Source organism: Doryrhamphus excisus, chromosome 18, assembly GCF_030265055.1.
Source record: "Doryrhamphus excisus isolate RoL2022-K1 chromosome 18, RoL_Dexc_1.0, whole genome shotgun sequence".
Classification (NCBI taxonomy): Eukaryota; Metazoa; Chordata; class Actinopteri; order Syngnathiformes; family Syngnathidae; genus Doryrhamphus; species Doryrhamphus excisus.
The window spans coordinates 17087774-17109076 of NC_080483.1; the positions used below are offsets into that span (position 1 = coordinate 17087774).

At 43.4% G+C, this 21303-nt stretch overlaps 1 protein-coding gene across 5 annotated transcripts in view; it reads right to left on the minus strand.

Annotated features, from left to right (window-relative positions):
* The window catches only part of LOC131106332 (tensin-3-like), a 28644-nt gene extending 7658 nt beyond the window's left edge, over nt 1–20986 (minus strand). For 2 of the 5 annotated variants that reach the window (XM_058055279.1, XM_058055277.1), the window contains exons 1-16: nt 20033–20985; nt 13451–13556; nt 13311–13348; nt 4409–4441; nt 4284–4333; nt 4029–4212; nt 3815–3865; nt 3621–3743; nt 3475–3539; nt 3299–3382; nt 1982–2094; nt 1829–1889; nt 1665–1740; nt 1390–1519; nt 743–808; nt 559–669 (exon numbers count right to left, since the gene is read on the minus strand). In XM_058055279.1, coding sequence (XP_057911262.1) covers nt 559–669; nt 743–808; nt 1390–1519; nt 1665–1740; nt 1829–1889; nt 1982–2094; nt 3299–3382; nt 3475–3539; nt 3621–3743; nt 3815–3865; nt 4029–4212; nt 4284–4333; nt 4409–4441; nt 13311–13348; nt 13451–13556; nt 20033–20149 — 1408 coding nt within the window. In that variant the 5' untranslated portion in view covers nt 20150–20985. The other 3 variants (XM_058055278.1, XM_058055280.1, XM_058055281.1) reach the window with 3 other exon arrangements.
* Nucleotides 20987–21303: the final 317 nt, after the last annotated feature.

Sequence of the window (21303 nt, forward strand, 5' to 3'; positions counted from 1 at the left end):
ATTGCATGCGTCTAATCTTATGCATTAAAAAACAAGAACTTGAGACCGTGTCTGGACAGGTGACCAACCCAAACATCAGTTTCTTCTTGTTAAACCCTACCTGAGGTTTTTAGCCGTGTTTATTAGTTTGTGTGTGTCTAGTCTTGTGTGCATTAGGAAGCAAGGTTTTAGGTCTGTGCTCAAACCAATTTTTGAAGCAATGATGTCTTGCTGTCCATTATTACTATTTTTTGTAAAGTAATAATTAATAATAATTAATGATAATAATAATGATAATCCCTACCTCTATATTTATGCATGTTAGCCTGGGTACCTCTAACAATTTATAGTTATAAAGGTATTAAGGTAATATTCTTACATTTTATTATATCAGTCAATCAGAGATTCCAGCAGAGATGACAAGACAGTAGAATGATCACTATTAAAATACCATTGCCACTTATATTTATAAGACACTTATCTTGTACTGTGTCACATTTCATTGAATTTACAACTAAATTAAATTCAGTAGTGCCACCAATGTAGACAGTGTTCCGCCATGGGATACGCTCATCTTACTTTCTACGCTGTCTTCATGGTGGAGGTTGAAGTTGTCATAAGAATCCCATCTGACCACCGGATCCGAGGTGTTGTAGTGGACTTGGACAGACGCGTCGGTCTTCTGGTACTCTTCAAAGCGGACGTCACCAAATTACAACCATAATTACTATTACATATTACTTCCATCACTAAATATATTCACCTTTTGTTTTCTCTGGTCCACTAGAGAAGATAAATTCCACCGCAGCATCACGAGGGAACCTGTCATCTATAAAAAGATATGATTATGTAAAAAGCAATGTTGGAAATATCACTGGAGTAAACAGCATCTCACATCAAAGGTATTGTTCATATTATACTAGGAAATAAATGTGGTAATATTATGTATACATTGTTGGCAGGCAACATGGCGTCATGTGACTGCTATGTGTACTACTATCACTATATTGACAGTTACTATAGTACTCATTATGGCATTGTATGCTCATATCACCTCGTACTTCGGTACAGGACAAAAAATAAAAAAAAAAATATTATAGAAAGCAGGAAGTGAACAAATGTAACAGTTAGTGATTGTAAAAGTACCAGATGGAGGGGTAGGATTTAATAAGCTTTGCTTCTTCCTACTCCTTTTGGACATGTGGAACTGGGAACTGATTATGGGATGCACTCAATTGGAATCTGATGCATGTTCAAATGAAATTAAACCATTACCATTACCATTACCATTACCATTACCATTACCATGCATACACAACAGGAAGACATTTTCATTGTATTTGTAGTACGTAGATTGTATTCGTAGTAAAGCCACCAGAGTACTACAATACCAGACTACCATTCTCATACCTGAGCAGGCCACGTCTAGTTCTTTCTTGCCAAACCAGAGCTGGGCTCCATGAATGGTGCAAGTATGGAACTGGATCCTGAACACCACCTCCCGCTCCGGTGCTTGGCTTCGGCGATGATAGCACTTCACCTAGAAGATGAGGATGAGAAGAATATTCTTCATGAACAAACACAAAGATGGGAATGGACCAAAACGGTCAAACTCACTTTTAACTGTTTATATAATAATAATAATAATAATAATAATAATAATAATAATGATCAAATGTTCTCACCATGATGTCCCCCTTTAATAATAATGCTGGTTCCATCGTCACGCCCAGCTTCCTTGATCGAGAGGACTGAGGGTTGCTAGGAAGGCACACCAATAAGTACCAATAAGACCAACAAAACCAGTTCTTCCTTGGAATAAACTGAATGAGTCCTGGTGGCAACTTACTATACACAGGAAGTGTAGATCAGCTGGAGGGACTGGTAGATCTTCACAAAAGGAAAGTATCCTGGAAAGACAAGACATGACCGTGCCGCAAGCTGTGATCATACCTACATACATTCTTACATACATTCATACATGTCTTTACATGAAACCCACCTCCTCCTGTCTGGAAATTTGGCAGAGATGGAATAAGGATCTGGTGGAGGAAGAGAGGACTGCTATTCATTTTGATGGACCCAGACAGGAGACCTCCAAAGTAGTAGATGTACCTGGGGGAGGGAGGAGGTGAAGAAAAGTTGATGTGTTGTATGGAATACAGAATATACTTCACTTGTACACTGAAACACTACACAAATCTAGGATCAAATCTAGTGATCACAGTAACCATACATAAAAGCTATCAAAGCTATAAAAAGCCTAAAAATATTAATATTAATATTTGAACCACACCACAACATCAATGGTTGTTTTACATGATTTCACATTTGCAACTGAACTTTGTCTGTGTGCACGCAACATGCGTGTGCACACAATTTCCCTTCAGCGTGTAACCTTAACGCAACACGGCGCCAAGCTTTTTCACTTCCTGGTTGCTGCCTAGAGCTCTTCTCCAAGGCTCTGTTTCTTATAAAATGAACGTCTGCCACCTTGTGGACAGTTTTTTTTTCATCCTAAAACTGCATCAAATGTGCTCCCCTCTTATTGTGGAGTTGCATCATCACCTCTTTGTGCTTCTCCCGCAAAAAAAAAAACATAATAGGTGGAGGTAGGCGAGTGATGTAAACCAAGGCGGAGGTAGGCGAGTGATGTAAACCAAGGCGGAGGTAGGCGAGTGATGTAAACCAAGGCGGAGGTAGGTGAGTGATGTAAACCAAGGCGGAGGTAGGTGAGTGATGTAAACCAAGGCGGAGGTAGGTGAGCGATGTAAACCAAGGCGGAGGTAGTTGAGCGATGTAAACCAAGGCGGAGGTAGGTGAGTGATGTAAACCAAGGCGGAGGTAGGCGAGCGATGTAAACCAAGGCGGAGGTAGGCGAGCGATGTAAACCAAGGCGGAGGTAGGCGAGCGATGTAAACCAAGGCGGAGGTAGGCGAGCGATGTAAACCAAGGCGGAGGTAGGTGAGCGATGTAAACCAAGGCGGAGGTAGGTGAGCGATGTAAACCAAGGCGGCGGTAGGTGAATGATGTAAACCAAGGCGGAGGAAGGTGAGCGGTGTAAACCAAGGCAGAGGAAGGTGAGCGGTGTAAACCAAGGCAGAGATAGGTGAGCGATGTAAACCAAGGCGGAGGTACGTGAGTGATGTAAACCAAGGCGGAGGTACGTGAGTGATGTAAACCAAGGCGGAGGTACGTAAGTGATGTAAACCAAGGCGGAGGTAGTTGAGTGATGTAAACCAAGGCGGAGGTAGTTGAGTGATGTAAACCAAAGCGGAGGTAGGTGAGTGATGTAAACCAAGGTGTGTGTGTTGCAGACCTGCTCTGAGAGGGCTGAAGGGAAGACGAAACTTTATCTTCACAGAACTTCCTCATTGCCAGTGTGGTGAGTGCCTGGTCGACTCTGTAGACACAAAGCCACGGCTCGTTAACACATTGTTAGTACAGTATTAGTACAGTGTTAGTACATGCAGAATATAAGACGACCAAAACGACCCTGCTGATATCTTGCTGTAGTGCATGTAGGCGGCCACAATGACCCCCGTCTGACCTTTGTTCCCCTGTCAGAGCAGACAATATATCATATATTAATAGTCTTCCATGATTCACTGTGAGCATCTCCATGTTGAGGTTCCTCTGACCTTACAGTGGAGAACCACGACGTTATCAGGATCAGCGCTCAGCCAGGTCTCCATGGCCTTACACACGGTGCAAATCCCGTCTAAAGGCGGAGCGTGAAGATCAGGCCAGCCAAAGTCCTTCACCTGCAGCGCAAAAGGAGCCGTATATGAAATGACATAAGGCATATGCTAATATGCTAATAATAAATAGTAACCTTTGGGTTGAGTCTTGTGATGTCATGTCTCTTCTCTGATAAATTCAAAAGCTACAAAAGAAACAGAAGAAAATAGTGATTATAAAATAACATAATAAATATATTGTCCAAAATATTAATATCCATAATTGTACAAGTGGTCATAATGTTATGGATGGTAAGTTACCAGGAGAGAGGTTTGTTAATGTATCAAGTACGCGTGTGTGTGACACACCAGGAACTTGTCTTGGTGCTTGGATTTCAGCATGGACGCCATTTCCTGTAGATCCCGGCGGTAGCGCTGCTCCTCAAGCTCGGGCATGAAGAACACGGAGATAATCCTCTCAGTGATGTAGGTGAGGTCGAAGTCGTAGTGGCGCTCCATCACGTGCTCCATCATTTGCTCCTCGCTTTTACTTCTGGACGTGAAAACAATCTGAATTGAAAGGTTGCTTGTTAGAAAGACTTAACCGTGTGTCATTGAACGCACCTCGGCATGGAGCCTCTTTTCCTCAGTGAAGCAGATTTAATGGAATTGTGCTGAAAAGCGGAAAGAAATATGGCTTGATGTTTTCACTGTAAAATCAGGGAACGCGTGTGGACACATTACTGTACCTGGGCCGGGGTCGAGGCACAGGTGGGGGGCACCTGGAAGAATATGCACGAGGTTATTTCATGCTGAAATAGCGTTAGCATATGCAAACAAGCACACTGGGAACACGCGAGGGAATGAAGTAGTGTAGTGATAACCATCCTGATCCTGATCCTGATCTAGGGGCACGGATAAGGGGATGGTCACATGGAGGGATTCGATCACACTCCAGGCAAATAAACTCATATTGATATGAAGAAAAAAAAAATCTGTGAGTATGAAGCCACTACTTTTGTCTTAAACGTTGAACCTTGAACCCTAAATTCTAATCTGCTTTACTTCAGAAATACAGTGAGAAAGTGGTTGCTCTTTCTTTGGAAGGAGCCAATCATGAGCTACCTCACAACAAGCTTGTCAAGCTGCTGGAAATGGCAGGAAGTCATAATGTGCATATATATATATATATACATATACATATAACAGTATAATAATGTAACACTCTGACACATGGTGTCATCTTACGAAAAAAAAAAATTCATCACACAGCAACTTAACACCCAAAAGGTATACTGATATAAATATACAAAAAGGTACCAATACAAGCATCAAATGGGTATGGAAAGACACAGACTGACAGACAACATCACGATGAATGGATAAATTCCCCAACTGTCTCCATGGAATAGCGTAAAGAGGAGCGGTTTCGGACTTCCTCACTGTCATTCCCAAGAAGCAGCACACCAAGCTCTCCGACGGCTCCGGCATCAAGTTACAACACGTAAAGAAAACATTCGGGTTATGAACTTGCGCCGTCTTGTCAACTTTTGACCTCTGACCCCGTGCACCGGATTGACTGGCATTCCAGCCGGAGCCTCTGATGGCCGGCCAGTTGATGACAGGTGTCAAGCAACAAGTTAGCGAGTCGGATGCCTGCCGATCACGGCTATGTTACCGTGTGTTGACGTTTTTTGTCCAACATGGATGCAGACGGAGGCTTTTCATCAGCTTTATTGTTTTATGGACAAAACATACCAATAAACAGTAGTGGGGGGGGGTTGTTCTACTGACATAAGACCTGATTCTTTCTTTCGGGGTAGATGTACACAGATGACAAAGACGATATAAAAAACACAGTAGGAAATGACAGGACATTGAAATAGTAGTGCTCTGTAGATCTAAAGGTTTAATACGCTTGTTAAGTAGTTGAAGGGCTTGTTTTCAGGAAGGAACAGTAGGAGACGGACAGGACACACACGTGTATGACTACGCATAAAACAACACACACACACGACGACCGGGGTTTAACCCGGAGGCGGAGGGCCTCGACCTACGATGTAAACGATGCACACGTAAACACAGAGAGAGCACACGCGTGTTTGTGAGCACCACCAGCTGCAGGCTCTTCATTAATGCATGCAGACTGGATGCTGGAGGCGTCGGGGGCCGCGGCCATCTGGTTCCGTTTGTCTTGATCATCCGTGTGCTTTACCGAGGCGCCAGTGACAGGATTTGAGCACAGCCTCAGGGACCCATGAGGTGGCCACCAGCTGATTTGGGTTTGGTTTAGTGGCACCTCTTGCCTCATTAATCAACATGTTTCTTTTTTGTTTCCTATCTACAGGAGCTGAACGAAAACAGTGAGACGTTCCGTCTTCATTTTTGAATTTGAATTTTTCCTAATGTGAACATGTCCACATTCATGTTTTCTAGATGTATTTATACATTTTCATAATAGGAAGCGAGAGAGAGTATTGAATGTAGTGTGGAGAAGGTTTAACACATGCACACATCCACATGCGTGTACACACATAATCCAGTTCCTAATGTGGAAATTGTAACTAGTTCCCTGTGTTATATATATTTATTTATAATACATTATTTTGATGTAAACAACCATATTTGTCGGGCGGCACGGCGGTCTTGTGGTTAGCGCGCAGACCTCACAGCTAGGAGACCAGGGTTCAATCCCCACCCTCGGCCATCTCTGTGTGGAGTTTGCATGTTCTCCCCGTGCATGCGTGGGTTTTCTCCGGGTACTCCGGTTTCCTCCCACATTCCAAAAACATGCTAGGTTAATTGGCCACTCCAAATTGTCCATAGGTATGAATGTGAGTGTGAATGGTTGTTTGTCTATATGTGCCCTGGGATTGGCTGGCCACCAGTCCAGGGTGTACCCCGCCTCTCGCCTGAAGACAGCTGGGATAGGCTCCAGCACCCCCCGCGACCCTCGTGAGGAAAAGCGGTAGAAAATGAATGAATGAATGAATGAACCATATTTGTCTGGTTTATGTTGGTATATTTGATTCCATACTAGAGCTGTAACAAAGGCAAAATATTAATTCATTCATTTTCTACCGTGTATCCTAACGAGGGTCGCAGGGGGGTCTTGGGACTAGAGGCGGGGTCCACACTGGACTGGTGGCCAGCCAATCCCATAGATGGCCGAGGGTGGAATTGAACTCGGGTTTCCTAGCTGTGAGGCCTGTGCGCTAACCACTCATCTACCGTGCAGAACATATTAGTGGAAGTGATAATTATGCTTCAAATGTATTTTTCCACAAAAAGCTGTTTTTGGGAAGGATTATGTTTGAAATGATGTTTTCACTTTTATAGTCGGGAACTGATATTTTCCTGAAACTTGCCTATGTTCTACTGCTGATTACTAAAGAACAGAAAAAGTTATTTTCTGATGAAAGATGGGAATCTAATCTTTCTTTCGATAGGTTCCATATTTATGTAGCCATAGAACCCAATATTCCATGTGCCTTGAAAGATGGCCGATAATGAAGGGGTGGTCAATCTGAATGAGTTAATGAACCACAGCTCGCCAGTGCTGGCAGCACTCATGCATCCCCGGCCCATGTTGTTGCCACCACTATATTATCCTATTGAAGTTGTACACCGACTACCCCAAAAATATACCCCAACTTTCATTTCTATAGTATCTTCCCCAGAGAAAATGTGGTTCACTTATAAATGAATTACTCTCCAACTACTACAACACTTTGTCCCATTAGAAAAGGACAAATGAATTAACAATAATTCATTTATAACCCTGTTATGACTTTTACCAGCCCAATTCCGGAGAAAATGAAAGCTGCTAAATGAAAAGTGTGCGTCAAACTCTGCGAGGTCATGGCGTCCATGAAGAGCGTAAGCTGGCATCAAACAGAGGGAGAAGTGAGTAAGGCTTCCTATTTGGAACTGGAGTGGCAAAAAATAGCAAGAGCTTATTCCGTATTCCTCGTCTCACAATAAATCCACTAAAAGTCAACAGTAAAAATGCACATTCATCAAAATGACAAAGACGGAATCAAGCAGTGGGAAGCAATGAATCACTATAGGGTTAGGGTTAGCCGCCATTACCTGGGCTTCCCTTGTAAACAACGCCATGAGGAGCATCACACATCAATATTGCAGGTATCAATATAAGACAAGAAAACATGGAAAATGCAAGAAAATAAAATAAAAAAACATGGAGGGAAAGCGGAGAGAGAGGCAGACAGAAAGTGACATGTCAACAGCTGAACATGCCTCCACAGAACAAAGATGGCACCCAGCTATTTTGATCAGGCTCCTTAATATAGAACACAAGTCTCTGTCTAAGTCTTACAGGTTCATGTCAGATTCTTCTTTGATAACAATCACTCATTCTAACATCACCAACAGTATACGTCTGGTACGTATACTTCAGGTCTCCAATGATGGGAATATCATAAATACCACAATAATTAGCATTTTTTAAAATATATATAGCATGGTTTGGCAGGGGCTGCACCCTAATTGTGTTCTATGAGTATATAAATTCTAATCTGCTTTACTTCAGAACTACTACTAATTGTTTAAAAACTGTGCCGCTGGCTAGTCAGTGAGAAAGTGGTTGCTCTTTGTTTGGAAGGAGCCAATCATGAGCTACCTCACAACTAGCTTGTCAAGCCGCTGGAAATGGCAGGAAGTCATAATGTACATATATATATACATATAACAGTATAACAATGTAACACTGACACATGGTGTCATCTTACAAATAACGTGAAATTCATCACACAGCAACCTAACACCCAAAAGGTATACCGGACAAATATACAAAAAGGTACCAATACACGCATCAAATGGGTATGGAAAGACTGACACACAACATCACGAGGAATTGACATAAATTCCCCAACTGCCTCCACGGAATAGCGTAATATTGCGTGTATACCATAAAGATGGTATATACCAAAAAAAAGAGTAGACTCCCTTTGGTAATGAGCAGTAGAACATAGTAAGTAAGTTTCAGGAAAATATCAGTTCCCGACTATAAAAGTGAAAACATACATTTCAAACATAATCCATAGTCCTTTCATGGTCTTGGGCCAAAGTACATCTCTGATATGTTAGAGCCACAAAAACCATCTCCAGTTCTGAGAAGATCTGGGAGGGGTCCCTTGTGGGTGCCCAGAGTCTGGACTAAACACGGTTGAGTTTTATGCTGCCAAAATCTGGAACAATCTTCCAGAAGATGTCGGCAATCCTCAACTTTGGCAATGTTCAAATCTAAGGTGAAAACACTTTATGGAATGATTTATGGAATTTTGTTGAATGATTTTATGTTTTTATGGATGAAGGGATTCTACCATTCGTCACCTTGAGTATGAATGGTGCCCTTGCCTACATACCCTGGTATAAATACGACCACTGATTAAAGCGGGGTTTTCTCCGGGTTCTCCGGTTTCCTCCCACATTCCAAAAACATGCTAGGTTAATTAGCCACTCCAAATTGTCCATAGGTATGAATGTGAGTGTGAATGGTTGTTTGTCTATATGTGCCCTGTGATTGGCTGGCCACCAGTGATTAATGAATGAATGATTAAAAGTCCCATTAAATCCATCTGAGATGATGAATCTGTGCACAACGAATGAAATATGAACGCAAGCACACAGCCCAGTTATTGCTTGTTGATTGATATGAGGAAATGAAAGAAACGAGTAAACAGTCGAGGTGGTCGGCCGTGTGTGTGTACACGGTGTCACTTTAGATAAGACCAAGAACGTACGGTCAATTAGTGTTACGGTATATTACGTTTGCCAGTCGCCGCCATAAATACCACCTGCTATAGGCGACGCGTCAACGTGCTAATCTGGCAACACAGACGTTCATCAGCAAAATCCATTCCCGTCCTAGTGACGATGTGATCCGGTGATAGGACGGAGCTATCCGGTCTATCCGGTCACCTGCGGTGGATTACCAATGGCAGCTTCCCCCGATAAACAGGAAACCTGATCAACAACAGTTGTTGACAACATCTGGGGAGCTTTCATTCATAAATGAGCAAACAGCTGCTGCGTGGGAGCAGACATCGGAAGCATCTGTACATGGCTACGACATTAGCATCCATCACATGTTGTTAGGACAGCTGATTAACATCAGTGGGTGGAGTTTTGTCCCCTTGTGTCATGTGGATGTGAGACACGCAACGTTTACATTCTTTATACGTCAAAGTGTCATTAAAATCAGATTAAAAATTCAAAAGAGTATTTTTAGGTCAGTATTTCCGCGTATTTTGGAGCATTTAGCAGCTATTATGGTAAGAATATGCAATTATGGAATTAAACAGACATTGCAAAAAGGCTTTAAAGTTGATGACAACATAAGAGGTAGATTTAGTAGACAAGAGAGTACATGTAGTACATGTAGTACACGTAGAGTGTTTTTCTTTTATTTACCTCTCAACAAGCAGCCTCAGTCTTTTCCTCCGCCTCCGAGCAGTCCCGTCTGCACACTGAGGACCCAAAGCCTGCCTCCCTCGCTCCCGTACAACTCACTTTCGCCCTCACGCACATCTCCTCCTACCGCCCCCCCCCACACGACGACACATCCCGCCAGCAGCAGTCAGTCGCCACATAGCCTCTTTTTTTTTTTTTCCTTGTGGCGTAGGGTACACACACTGACGGTAAAGCCGCCCTGTCTACCGTGTGAAAGGACTTTCTCCCTGACACACAAACCAGTACACCACAAGCACGTACTGGGCAGAGACGCTATGCCCAGTGGCCTCCCCAGTGAAGGAATATGCTAAACAGGAGCAGGCAGCAAAATGGACACTTTTTTAATAAACACGTGAAAACCTAAAAACAACATCAGGTTGATGTTCCCAGAAAGAGATATTATGTTATATTATATTATGATATTATTATATTATATATGCAAACACGCATATTGATAAATCGCTTGACAAAACGTCGGTCACCACACTGAAAACATAACGTCACGCCCAATGTGGACGTCCCAAAAATGCAAAGGCAAGGAGTGCATTTTGTACCTGGGACTTCAGTGGGTACTAACAGGAAGTGACCCAATCCTCCCTTAGCACCGCTGCTTTCACACCACCATTACACAAACCATCAATAATATACATAACAATGTGTGGTATTACGCAATTGGGTGTGAGTACTATTATTACTAAAGCGTCAAACCAGCGTTGTGGGGGTGCTGGAGCCTATCCCAGCTGTCATGGGGCGAGAGGCGGGGTCCAGCCAATCCCAGGGCACATATAGACAAACAACCATTCACACTCACATTCATACCTATGGACAATTTGGGGGGGGGCAATTAACCTAGCGTGTTTTTGGAATGTGGGAGGAAACTGGAGTACCTGGAGAAAGGAACATGCAAACTCCACACAGAAATGCCCAAGGGTGGACTCGAACTCGGGTCTCCTAGCTGTGAGGCATGCGCACTAACCACTTGTGCGGCCTACTCTGGAAACGTGTATTTTCTAATTTCAGGGTTTCATTTTGTTTAAAAATGTGTAGAAGTACAAACAAGCTCTGCTGTCGCTACTTCATGTGGGAGTTTTTTTGCAGTTGGGAGGCAGTAGTTCTACTGCATGCATTGCAGAAGTCTACACTAGCCTAGAGTTGTCAGTAGTTACTTTTTTGAAAAAGAATATCTACGGGCCTCTGATTACTCTCTAAATATTACATATATATATATAGTAGACCATAATATAGTAGACCACAATGAATACATGAAGGTACGGGAGACAATGAGGTACTATATGCAAGTGCTGTGTACACATAGCATGTATCTGCAGACGTGTGTACTGTGTGTCAAAGTATGCTAGTACGTTCAATCTCTCCACCTCAATTACACAGCACACTGGCATGCACATACACACACTTGACACGTGCACGTGCACACGCACAGTCGGGTCTGGAAGCAATTAACCGCGATAAACAAGGGATGACTGTAAACATCTTGGATGGGAAAAAGACAAGTTGGCCACTCACTAGCGACTACCAGTGGAACGTCTGCTTTATCAAGCACCCCAAATCATTATTATATTTGTAAAAATGAAGTTGGTGTGAATATGGCTTCTCTCCGATTATGGGCCACATCCAATAAAGGCGATGTCTTCGGTAAATAAATGGCGAATAATGAAAGCGTTTACTGTACACACCTTAAATGTAACCAATTATTTTGATAGCGGGCGGCACGGTGGTCTAGGGGTTAGCGCACAGACCTCACAGCTAGGAGACCAGGGTTCAATTCCACCCTCGGGCATCTCTGTGTGGAGTTTGCATGTTCTCCCCGTGCATGCGTGGGTTTTCTCCGGGAACTCCGGTTTCCTCCCACATTCCAAAAACATGCTAGGTTAATTGGCCACTCCAAATTGTCCATAAGTATGAATGTGAGTGTGAATGGTTGTTTGTCTATGTGTGCCCTGTGATTGGCTGGCGACCAGTCCAGGGTGTACCCCGCCTTACGCCCGAAGACAGCTGGGATAGGCTCCAGCACCCCCCGCGACCCTCGTGAGGAAAAAGCGGTAGAAAATGAATGAATGAATGAATGAATATTTTGATAGCAAGCAATTATTTTGGTCCCCCTGCTATCAGATTGACGTTCCCAGAAAGCAACAGCACGTGCACACGCACGTGCACGGCGAGCCCACCAGCTGCCTCGCACCTATTTGTGTCCCCCCCGCACCAATCACTCACTCCCAAGCATCCATGGCACTCCCGTTATTTGCTATATTTACTTTCCATTCACGTTGATCATCGTCACATGATGACCACTCCGGCCAACCGCCCCCCCCCCCCCCCCTCCCCCACAGCCACCCACAGTTGTATTTGTCCATCTCCGTGGTAACTGCAGGACGGCTACGACAAAAACAATAATCCTCTTTTAGGGCAGCTCAGGCCCAACAGATGCTCACGTCCAGAGGAGCACTAGTAGGTCACTTTGGTTCTCCTCGTTTGAAATCCTGCAAGGATTTGGGATGTGAATGTGCTCCATTTGGTTATGAGGTGGCCACTGTTTGAAGATGCTATATGCTAAATGCTAAATATACTCTATAAGTGTATATGCATGACATTAGTCCCCGTTTCCATGTGTAGCTTAGACAGCCACACATGGCGTCTGCGCTCACAGTCCTCGCTAAAAGCCCAAGCTCTGGACTCGACTGGACTCTTCGGGGTCAGGGTGAGGTTTAGCAAAGTACTTCTGCACAACCACACCGACCGGCACCGATTACACATTATTAATTTAATCATGGGTCATACGCTGTGGACCTCCGAAACACCGGATGGCGATTACGCCTCTTTCAGCACAGCTTCATGTATGGCTTTTCTGGTTGACCTATTAGGGAACATCACAAGAACTTGCTAGTGGAGATCCAGCAGATGACATACTGGGAGTAGCGCCCCGCTTCCGAGTTGCGTCACCTTCTCGATGGTACATATTTGACATATTTTTACTTTTACATTGTGTTTAAAAGTACCTCCAGTAGACGTCACCACTCTACGTTACCGCAATGAATTACTCATTACAACCTAGCGGTTCAAGAGGGGGGGGCGGGCCTTCTCTTAACAGACATCTAGGTCAGTGCACTCGCTTCTTCCACTACTTCCTGTTCCAAAAAGCCCCAAAAGAGCGCCACCTACCTTGGCTTCGCACGTCTTGTGAACGGCCACCTTGCAGTCTGCAAACAACAGCATGGAAAAAAAAAAAAAAGCAAAGCTGAGCGATGCGTTTAAGGAACAGGTGAACTCGGCTAGCGTAATGTCAAAAGGTATGAGCTCACCCTTGCAGAAAGCAGCAGAGGTGTCTATGGTCTGCTCGCACACATCACACACGCGCCTCCTCTTGAAGCTCCTCTCGGTGAAGGCGTGGCTCGCTGCTTTGGATTGCTGCAAACGTGAAGGGAAGGGAAATTGTCAGACATTTTACCACAGATTTTCTTGTTTTCATCCATGTTTCCAACACTGAGACTTATCTACTCTACCTCGTATGACTTAAGCTCAATTTCTCTTGTCTGAATTTGCCTTCAGACGATGACAAGCTTGCTAAACGTTCCTTTCACCAAGACCGGCTGTACCACAGAAAGCCAACATGGCAGCTGTGTAAACACCACATGACCTTGTGGGCTCAAGAGAAGAAGCATTCAGGTACGTTGGACACCCAAAGAATTGATGCAACTGTCTCACAACTCCGCTAACAAAAAAAGTATTTCAATAATAATTCAATTCATCGGTAATTTTGCCGGCCTCCGTATATTGCCATGTGCATCCTCTTTGGGCAGGAAGAGGATTCACAAACAACAGCGAACAGAGTGAGATCTCTCGTCAGTCATACAGTCGCTTTGTGGGAAGAGGGGGGGCATAAGACTGGAGATTCATCAGGGGCACAGCCCTCATGTGGGAATATTGTATTAATAATAAGCAAGCTGAGTCCATCAACATGAACGAGTCAGTACGCCGAATTTATTCAAAAGTCGTAGCAACTAAAAACTCAACAAACTTGATCTACATCAAAAAAACAAAATACACGTCCAGATGACTAAAGTAAATAGAAACGGAACAGCACACAATAGTACACGTTGACAGAAACTCATCACGAAAAAAATGCTGCTCTTTAATCACTGAAAAGACAGCATTTCAAGAAATGCTGCAAATGTTAGACAGCACCAATTGCGAACTGTGAGAGAATACTTGTCACAAACGGTAATTCCACAACTTTAGAGAGCGAAAGATGACACATTAAAGGAAATATTGCATTATTATGGTATGTTTCATTGTATATTATCATTCATTCATTCATTTTCTACCGCTTTTCCTCACGAGGGTCGCGGGGGTGCTGGAGCCTATCCCAGCTGTCTTCGGGCGAGAGGCGGGGTACACCCTGGACTGGTCGCCAGCCAATCACAGGGCACATATAGACAAACAACCATTCACACTCACATTCATACCTATGGACAATTTGGAGTGGCTAATTAACCTAGCATGTTTTTGGAATGTGGGAGGAAACCGGAGTACCCAAAGAAAACCCACGCATGCACGGGGAGAACATGCAAACTCCACACAGTGATGCCCGAGGGTGGAATTGAACCCTGGTCTCCTAGCTGTGAGGTCTGCGCGGTAACCACTAGACCACCGTGCCGCCCTGTATATCATCATAACGTCCGTAGTTTATGTTGACAATAACATCAGTTACCGTCCATTGGTTGGACAATAAACATTTCAAAAGGCACTCTCTGTATTATTGTTGTATTATTGTTAGCATTAAGGCAATCCCAAAAACAGCATTCGAGGTGTCCTGGCTGGTCCAGCGGTATTTTGAGTAGTAGATGATTGGGTAGCCGAGCTAACAACAGCAACATTATTCTCATGATAATAAGCCAGCGTTATGTCATAAAGACTCATACAACATATTGTTGCTTTTTAATTTGATCCAAAAAAAAGTATTTTGGCATCTTATCCTATGATTAAAGATTATTAAATTATTTGAATGTACATGTTTAAATAAACCCATACCAATAGACTAAAGTAGTAGGGGTCATAATGAATGGATGTTTACAGCTAATGGAATGAAGGATTTTAAACCATTCAGTGTTTCCATGGATGTATAGGAGGAGGTGCCTGGAAACATTAGGACTGGGATGGTGTGTGTATACAACCTGTCCACACTTAATGTTTATTTACAAAATGACTCTATGCATGTCCTTAGCCATGAAAAAAAAAACATTTGGCTGCTTTTAGGGGTGATGGGGGGGCTTTTTCCATTGCCAAAATGTTCCTTACCGGTGGGTGTTTTACAGCGACACAGGCACCTTTGACTATACCGACCCTGCACAGTTTCACACACACGCCCGATTCTGGAATTGTGGAGGTGAAACCAGCTGGTTGATTGCTATGCATTATAAAAGAGCACTTCCTCTAATGTGTTGTGAATGGAGTATAAATTCATTATGAGTAGATATGCATCATTCATCACGCACCAACCTCTACCTTCAGCTTTTTTTTGGTTGCATCATCATGCGGACCTTAGTGAACATGGTTGTGGCGAGAACAGATGGCTGCTATTAGAACTTCTAGCGGAGAGTGCATCCTTGTTTTCAGAGACCCTCCAAAAAAAAGCAGGATTTTCAACTGATCCTCTTTGAAATTTCCATGTCGGAGCAGCAATGCCAAAGATTTTTTCGGCACCTGTCAGGCCGGGGGGGTTTTCTGTAACAAGCTTATCCTTAACGGGGGTCATACATGTAAGCTGGAGCCTATCCTAGATGACTTTTGGTTAAGACAGGGTACATCCAGGACAAATCACCTACAGTACAAATATGGGAGGGAGGCTGGAGTGGAACCCACACAAGCACAGGGAGATCATGCTGAGATTGGAACCCACAACCACTGTATATTTGTTCAGTATAGTTTAAAAAAAACATGACCTCACTTGCTGATTGAAGGCTGACTATTATGCATATTATTCCAGTGATATTACAGCATGATATGACGCATACTTAATAACTTAATGCACTGCTGCTGTCAGGATAGAGCAGCAGATTTCATGATAAGGGTGCCGCCTAGTGGTCACATTCTCACAGTGCAGCTCAACGTTAATATTTTGCTCCATAGATGGACACACCTTCTATATACTGAATACTAGTAGTGGGGTTGTTCTTCACGTAGTTTGGCTGTGGAAAATGGAGTAAAACAAGTACAAATGAAGAATAAATCACAGACCATGAAACCACCACCATGAAATATTCTACAGTTTAGTGTCAGGGCGGAGCAACGGCAGGAAAACTGAGCACCAGAAGTGACCTGTGCTACATTTTGCTGTGGTTGTTTTCAGCCATGATGTTGTTTGGGTCACAGGGCATCCCATGACCAGCAGCAACAGTCTTATATTGACGAGGAAGAACTAGAAAGGACCCCACCCCTTTGGATTCTTGCAGCCCCGGTCTACAGTATGTCATTCTCCAAGCATGCGGAGCCACGACCACTGTTGTGTTCAAAGCCATACGGGATGTAACGCTGCGTTGTATTCTTTTAGCTTTCTCACAGTCGCATCTCTCAGCATTACCACGGAATTATGGATATTTTGTTGTATTTAGCATTACAGTACATGCAGTATTATGGCTGCAATAATTGACATCCAGCCTAATATACATACAGTAAATACAGCCAACAATTATCAGTTGGGTTCCCACCATAAGAAATTTAATACTCAGTGGTGAAGTCCAATATTTGCCCCCATGCCCTGCCCACGCAAACTGATGATTTGTCTTACACACCTTGTCAGGATTTACAATTAATCAGGTTAACTACCTCTAAAGAGTATAGAATGATGATTGACGTTTCCTGTCAAGACTAGGTGTCCTGATAATGATACCAGAAATGGTAGGGGGCGGGGCTCTTCAGGGCAAGTCTGTACCACATTTGTACGCCCCCCTGCTGAGGGAAAAACCATTCAAAGTCGGACACTTGTCTGGTATATGTTGTTCAAATGGAATATTTTCATAGTTAGAGGATGGAAAACCTGTTGTTTAGCAACGTCTAGATATATGTGAAATCATCTTAATATATATAGTCACCTTTATACGTTTATTAAACATAATAAAACATAAAGACTTGTGTGTCGCTACAAATGGACGGATTGGACGGATTCAGAGTCGAGTTTCAGCAGGAGTTGTTTTTTTCCGGACGTACCAGCAGCCCGTGTTTTTATTCGGGATTAATCTGCCTGATCGTTCAAACCCGCTATGGGAACATGTCTGGTGCTTGTGTGTCACCAAACATTCCCGCACCTTATGACCGGTGTAGAATACTACATACCGTTTACCATACACAGCGGCTGAATGCATTACATCAGGGGTGGGCAAATTATGACCCGGGGGCCACACCTGGTTCGCCAAGTATTTAAACACGGCCCCGCCTGTTCTTTCCAAAGTATTTCATTGAAATTTAACATGCAACCTGGCATCATGGCTTGAGCCAACCTTTTGATTTTTTTTTTTTTTAATCAATTTGGTCATTTTATGTGGTCTGCTGTTTATAAAGTGCTCCTGAAAAAAAAATATTTTTTGAGTATTGGAAAGTGCACAAATAAGCTATAAAGAATAACAACAAAGAAACGAAGCAGTTCAAACAGGGGCCTCCATACTGCCGGTGCTGAGGGTCCTAAAAATACACCCATGGGCCACATACACAGACACACACTGTAAATGAATACTTGAGTAGAGGGACACACCCACTACCCACTCCATCCTAGATACATTTGCCTGTATGGGTTTTTTTTTAACGTGACACCTTACTAGTGATGACATGCAGGAGCCACACACACACACACGCACACACACACACACACACATGCACACACACACGCACCCCATAAGGGACGGGAGCAGGTGGCAAGCCAGGAGTATGCTCCAGTTCCAGCGGGGTATTTATAACAACACGAGGAAGGCCAGTCACCTCTAAAGAGCAACAAAAATTCTGAAAATAGGTGCGGGAATGTTTGTTTGTGTGCACGTGAGCGAGCGTGAACATTGGGGGGGGGCTATACATAAGTATGCAATTAAAGACTGCCGAGTCCACCCATTCTGCAGAGACTATGTTATCATAATTTGGCAGCGTCAGACACACACACACACACACACACACACACACACACACACACACACACACACACACACGTGCAAAGGAACTCACACTCACATCCACGCAAAAGCAGGCCCAAGGAATTTGATTGTGCATGTGATCTCGGTAATATCCACATGTCCGTCATCCATCATGCACGTGTTCAAACACACTCAGTGGTCATTCGTGATTTTTAAAAAGCCCCATTTCATACGCAGCATGTCACGGGGAGAACACACACACACACACACACACACTCGGCTGTTTGACCTCCGATGCAAAACCGACACACACTTTGTTTTATTATAGGCTTCGTAAAACTTCACCAGAGGCTTCCGTTTGTAGCATATGTGGGTGTCATTCCAAAGTAAAGCCACCAGACAGACGGACGACGGGTCGAACCCTGCATGGTAACCTACACCACTTCCTCCTCACACATGGGCCCACGGGACTTAGGGGTAGAACCGGCATCCCTAGTCAGTCGTCTCTATCATCAATAGTGAAATATGGATTATATGCTCAAAGGTATCGGGACACCCGTTAAGGCTCTTTGCGGCTCCAACAGAATCTACTGTCCATAAAATGTTTGGAAATATTAGAGTAATTAGTTAGAGTAATTAAGTTTAACATCAAAGGATTTGCAACGCTATTTTTAAATGACCATAAATCATCCCTTGTATGCCGCTGATGCTCACATGGGCTGTGGGTATGCTGGAGCCTATCCCAGCCCACCAGCCAGCCAGCCAACAACCATTCACCTAAGCTTTAATGTCTTTGGAATGTGGCAGGAATGTGGAGATCAGATGCCCCGAACCCAGATCTTCCCGATCTCCTGACTGTGTGGCCAACATGCTAACCGCTAGTCCACCGTGCGGCCTTTCAAAAATACATATGAAGTCAATATATGAAATAATTCTGTTTGTGAATGGTTGTTTGTCTATATGTGCCCTGTGATTGGCTGGCGACCAGTCTCGCCCGAAGACAGCTGGGATAGGCTCCAGCATGCCCGCGACCCTCGTGAGGATAAGCGGTACAGAAAACAGATGGATGGGATATTATTTATTCCCAAAATATGCTAAATGAGCTCAAATAGGAGTAAATGTGATGCATTCAATGACACTGAAGATATGTAGTATTCCACACGAGACACTAGGTGCCAGTAATGGTACTGTAATGTTCCATGAGACTCACACCAGACTAGAACCTACCCAAGGAACAAGAAGCTTTTACTACAGGGTTGAATAATCTCACGACAAGCACGATGAAAATCCCAAATAAATAACCCACGGGAAGCTGAAACTCAACTCTGAACCCCTGGACATCACTTCCTGTCTCTTCTACCCACGGGAAAACTTTTTGAGCAACACACGGGCATGAGTTTAAACGGTTTATTTATTTATTATGTCTGCTATATTGCATAATCTGAGTGTAAATGTGACTAGGGGTGCTATTTCATGTCCAGAGGGCTCTAATACTTAGTTTAAAAAACTTATTTAGAAGCTTGTTAAAAAAAAAAAATTAAGCTCCAATTACAAAACATTTAATTTATCAATAAGGAATTCACTTATCACTTAGTTTCCATACTCTAAATAAATCCTTAAGTCTGGGTGTCGTTGTAACACTTTGAAGTACACGCAGTAATAACCTCCAGAACATCCAGATGTTAAAGAACATACATTAAAATATATATAGACAAGCTATACGTGTATATCTATATCTATATACAGCAACACTGTTGCTCCACTCACCTCAGCAAGCTGCAGGATCTCGGGGAGTACCTCAGGGTCTGTGACGAGGGCGATCCCTCCAGCGTCATTCTCGTGGTCCTTAATCCTTCTGGTGGCCAGGCTGTGAATGCACCCCATGTTTCCAGCATTCGTCTCTCTATCATCAATTCTGTTATCGGAATTTTTCACACTTGAAGTCTTCCTGTCAAAGTTTCAGGTCTGATGTCCGACATGACCAGACCTCCTGACGTCTCGTCATTCTTCTCCTCTTACAACTCTTCCTGTCACCCTCCAGTCTTTCTCCACTTCTCCTCTCCCGCACTCGAGGTTTCCTCACTCTCAAAGCATGCAAGCACACACTCGCCACCTCCTCACCTCCTCCTGGCCTCCCTTCCCCCTTTCCACTTGCCGCTTCTTTGCTTCCCCAAGACCCTCAAAGGTCTAGCACTCCCGTACTCACAGACTCTCCTGTCATCTGCCCTCTCACTCCATCAGGCTCCTCTTGCTGTCTCTCCATGGGGGACGAGGGGGGGGGGGGGGCAGCTGTTTCTGGCCCTACCGCTTCCCCCTGTTGGCTTCGCTTCAAGTCCCCTCGCTCTCTTCTCTCGCCGTCCACACAAGCAGCCAGCAAATGACGGGATAGAACCGTTAGAACCGCTTTCAGACAGCAGTCCCATCAAGTCTCCTTTTTTGCTCTACTGCGTACGAGGGTACGCACCTCAGACTGGAGCCCTCTTGGGCCTCCTCTCGTTTCACTGAGGAGGAGACGTGCCTAAGTGGCTTTTCATCCAGAACAACAACAACAAACATGTCGTTATACAGGAGATGGATCTTAAATTCTACTCTTACAAACATAATAACAATGACGTTGTCAGGGAAGTATGATTAAAGATTAAGATTAAAAGATCAAGATGAAAGTTAATCATAATCTAACAAGTTTAGAATCTGAATCGTAATCTAACACAATTAAAGCAACATCATATTTTCCTGCAAAAAAGTTACAGTATTTCAAAATTAATTCTAATCTAAAATTAATCTCATTTTAATGTAATCTTTTTCAGAAAAAGTTATGTTTTTAGTCTAAATTATGTCTTTTTTTCTACAAAAAATGAATACTCTCAGAAATCGAGCAGAATAAAAAGTTGCAATCCAGTATTATTAAGATTATTTATTCTGATTGTATATTTATTTTTCTCCTTATATTCCTTGGATTCACTTTTCCTTATTTTAAGATTTTTTAAGGTTATTTATTTCTACTTAAAGAAAACACTGCATTGTATTCAGTTTCATTT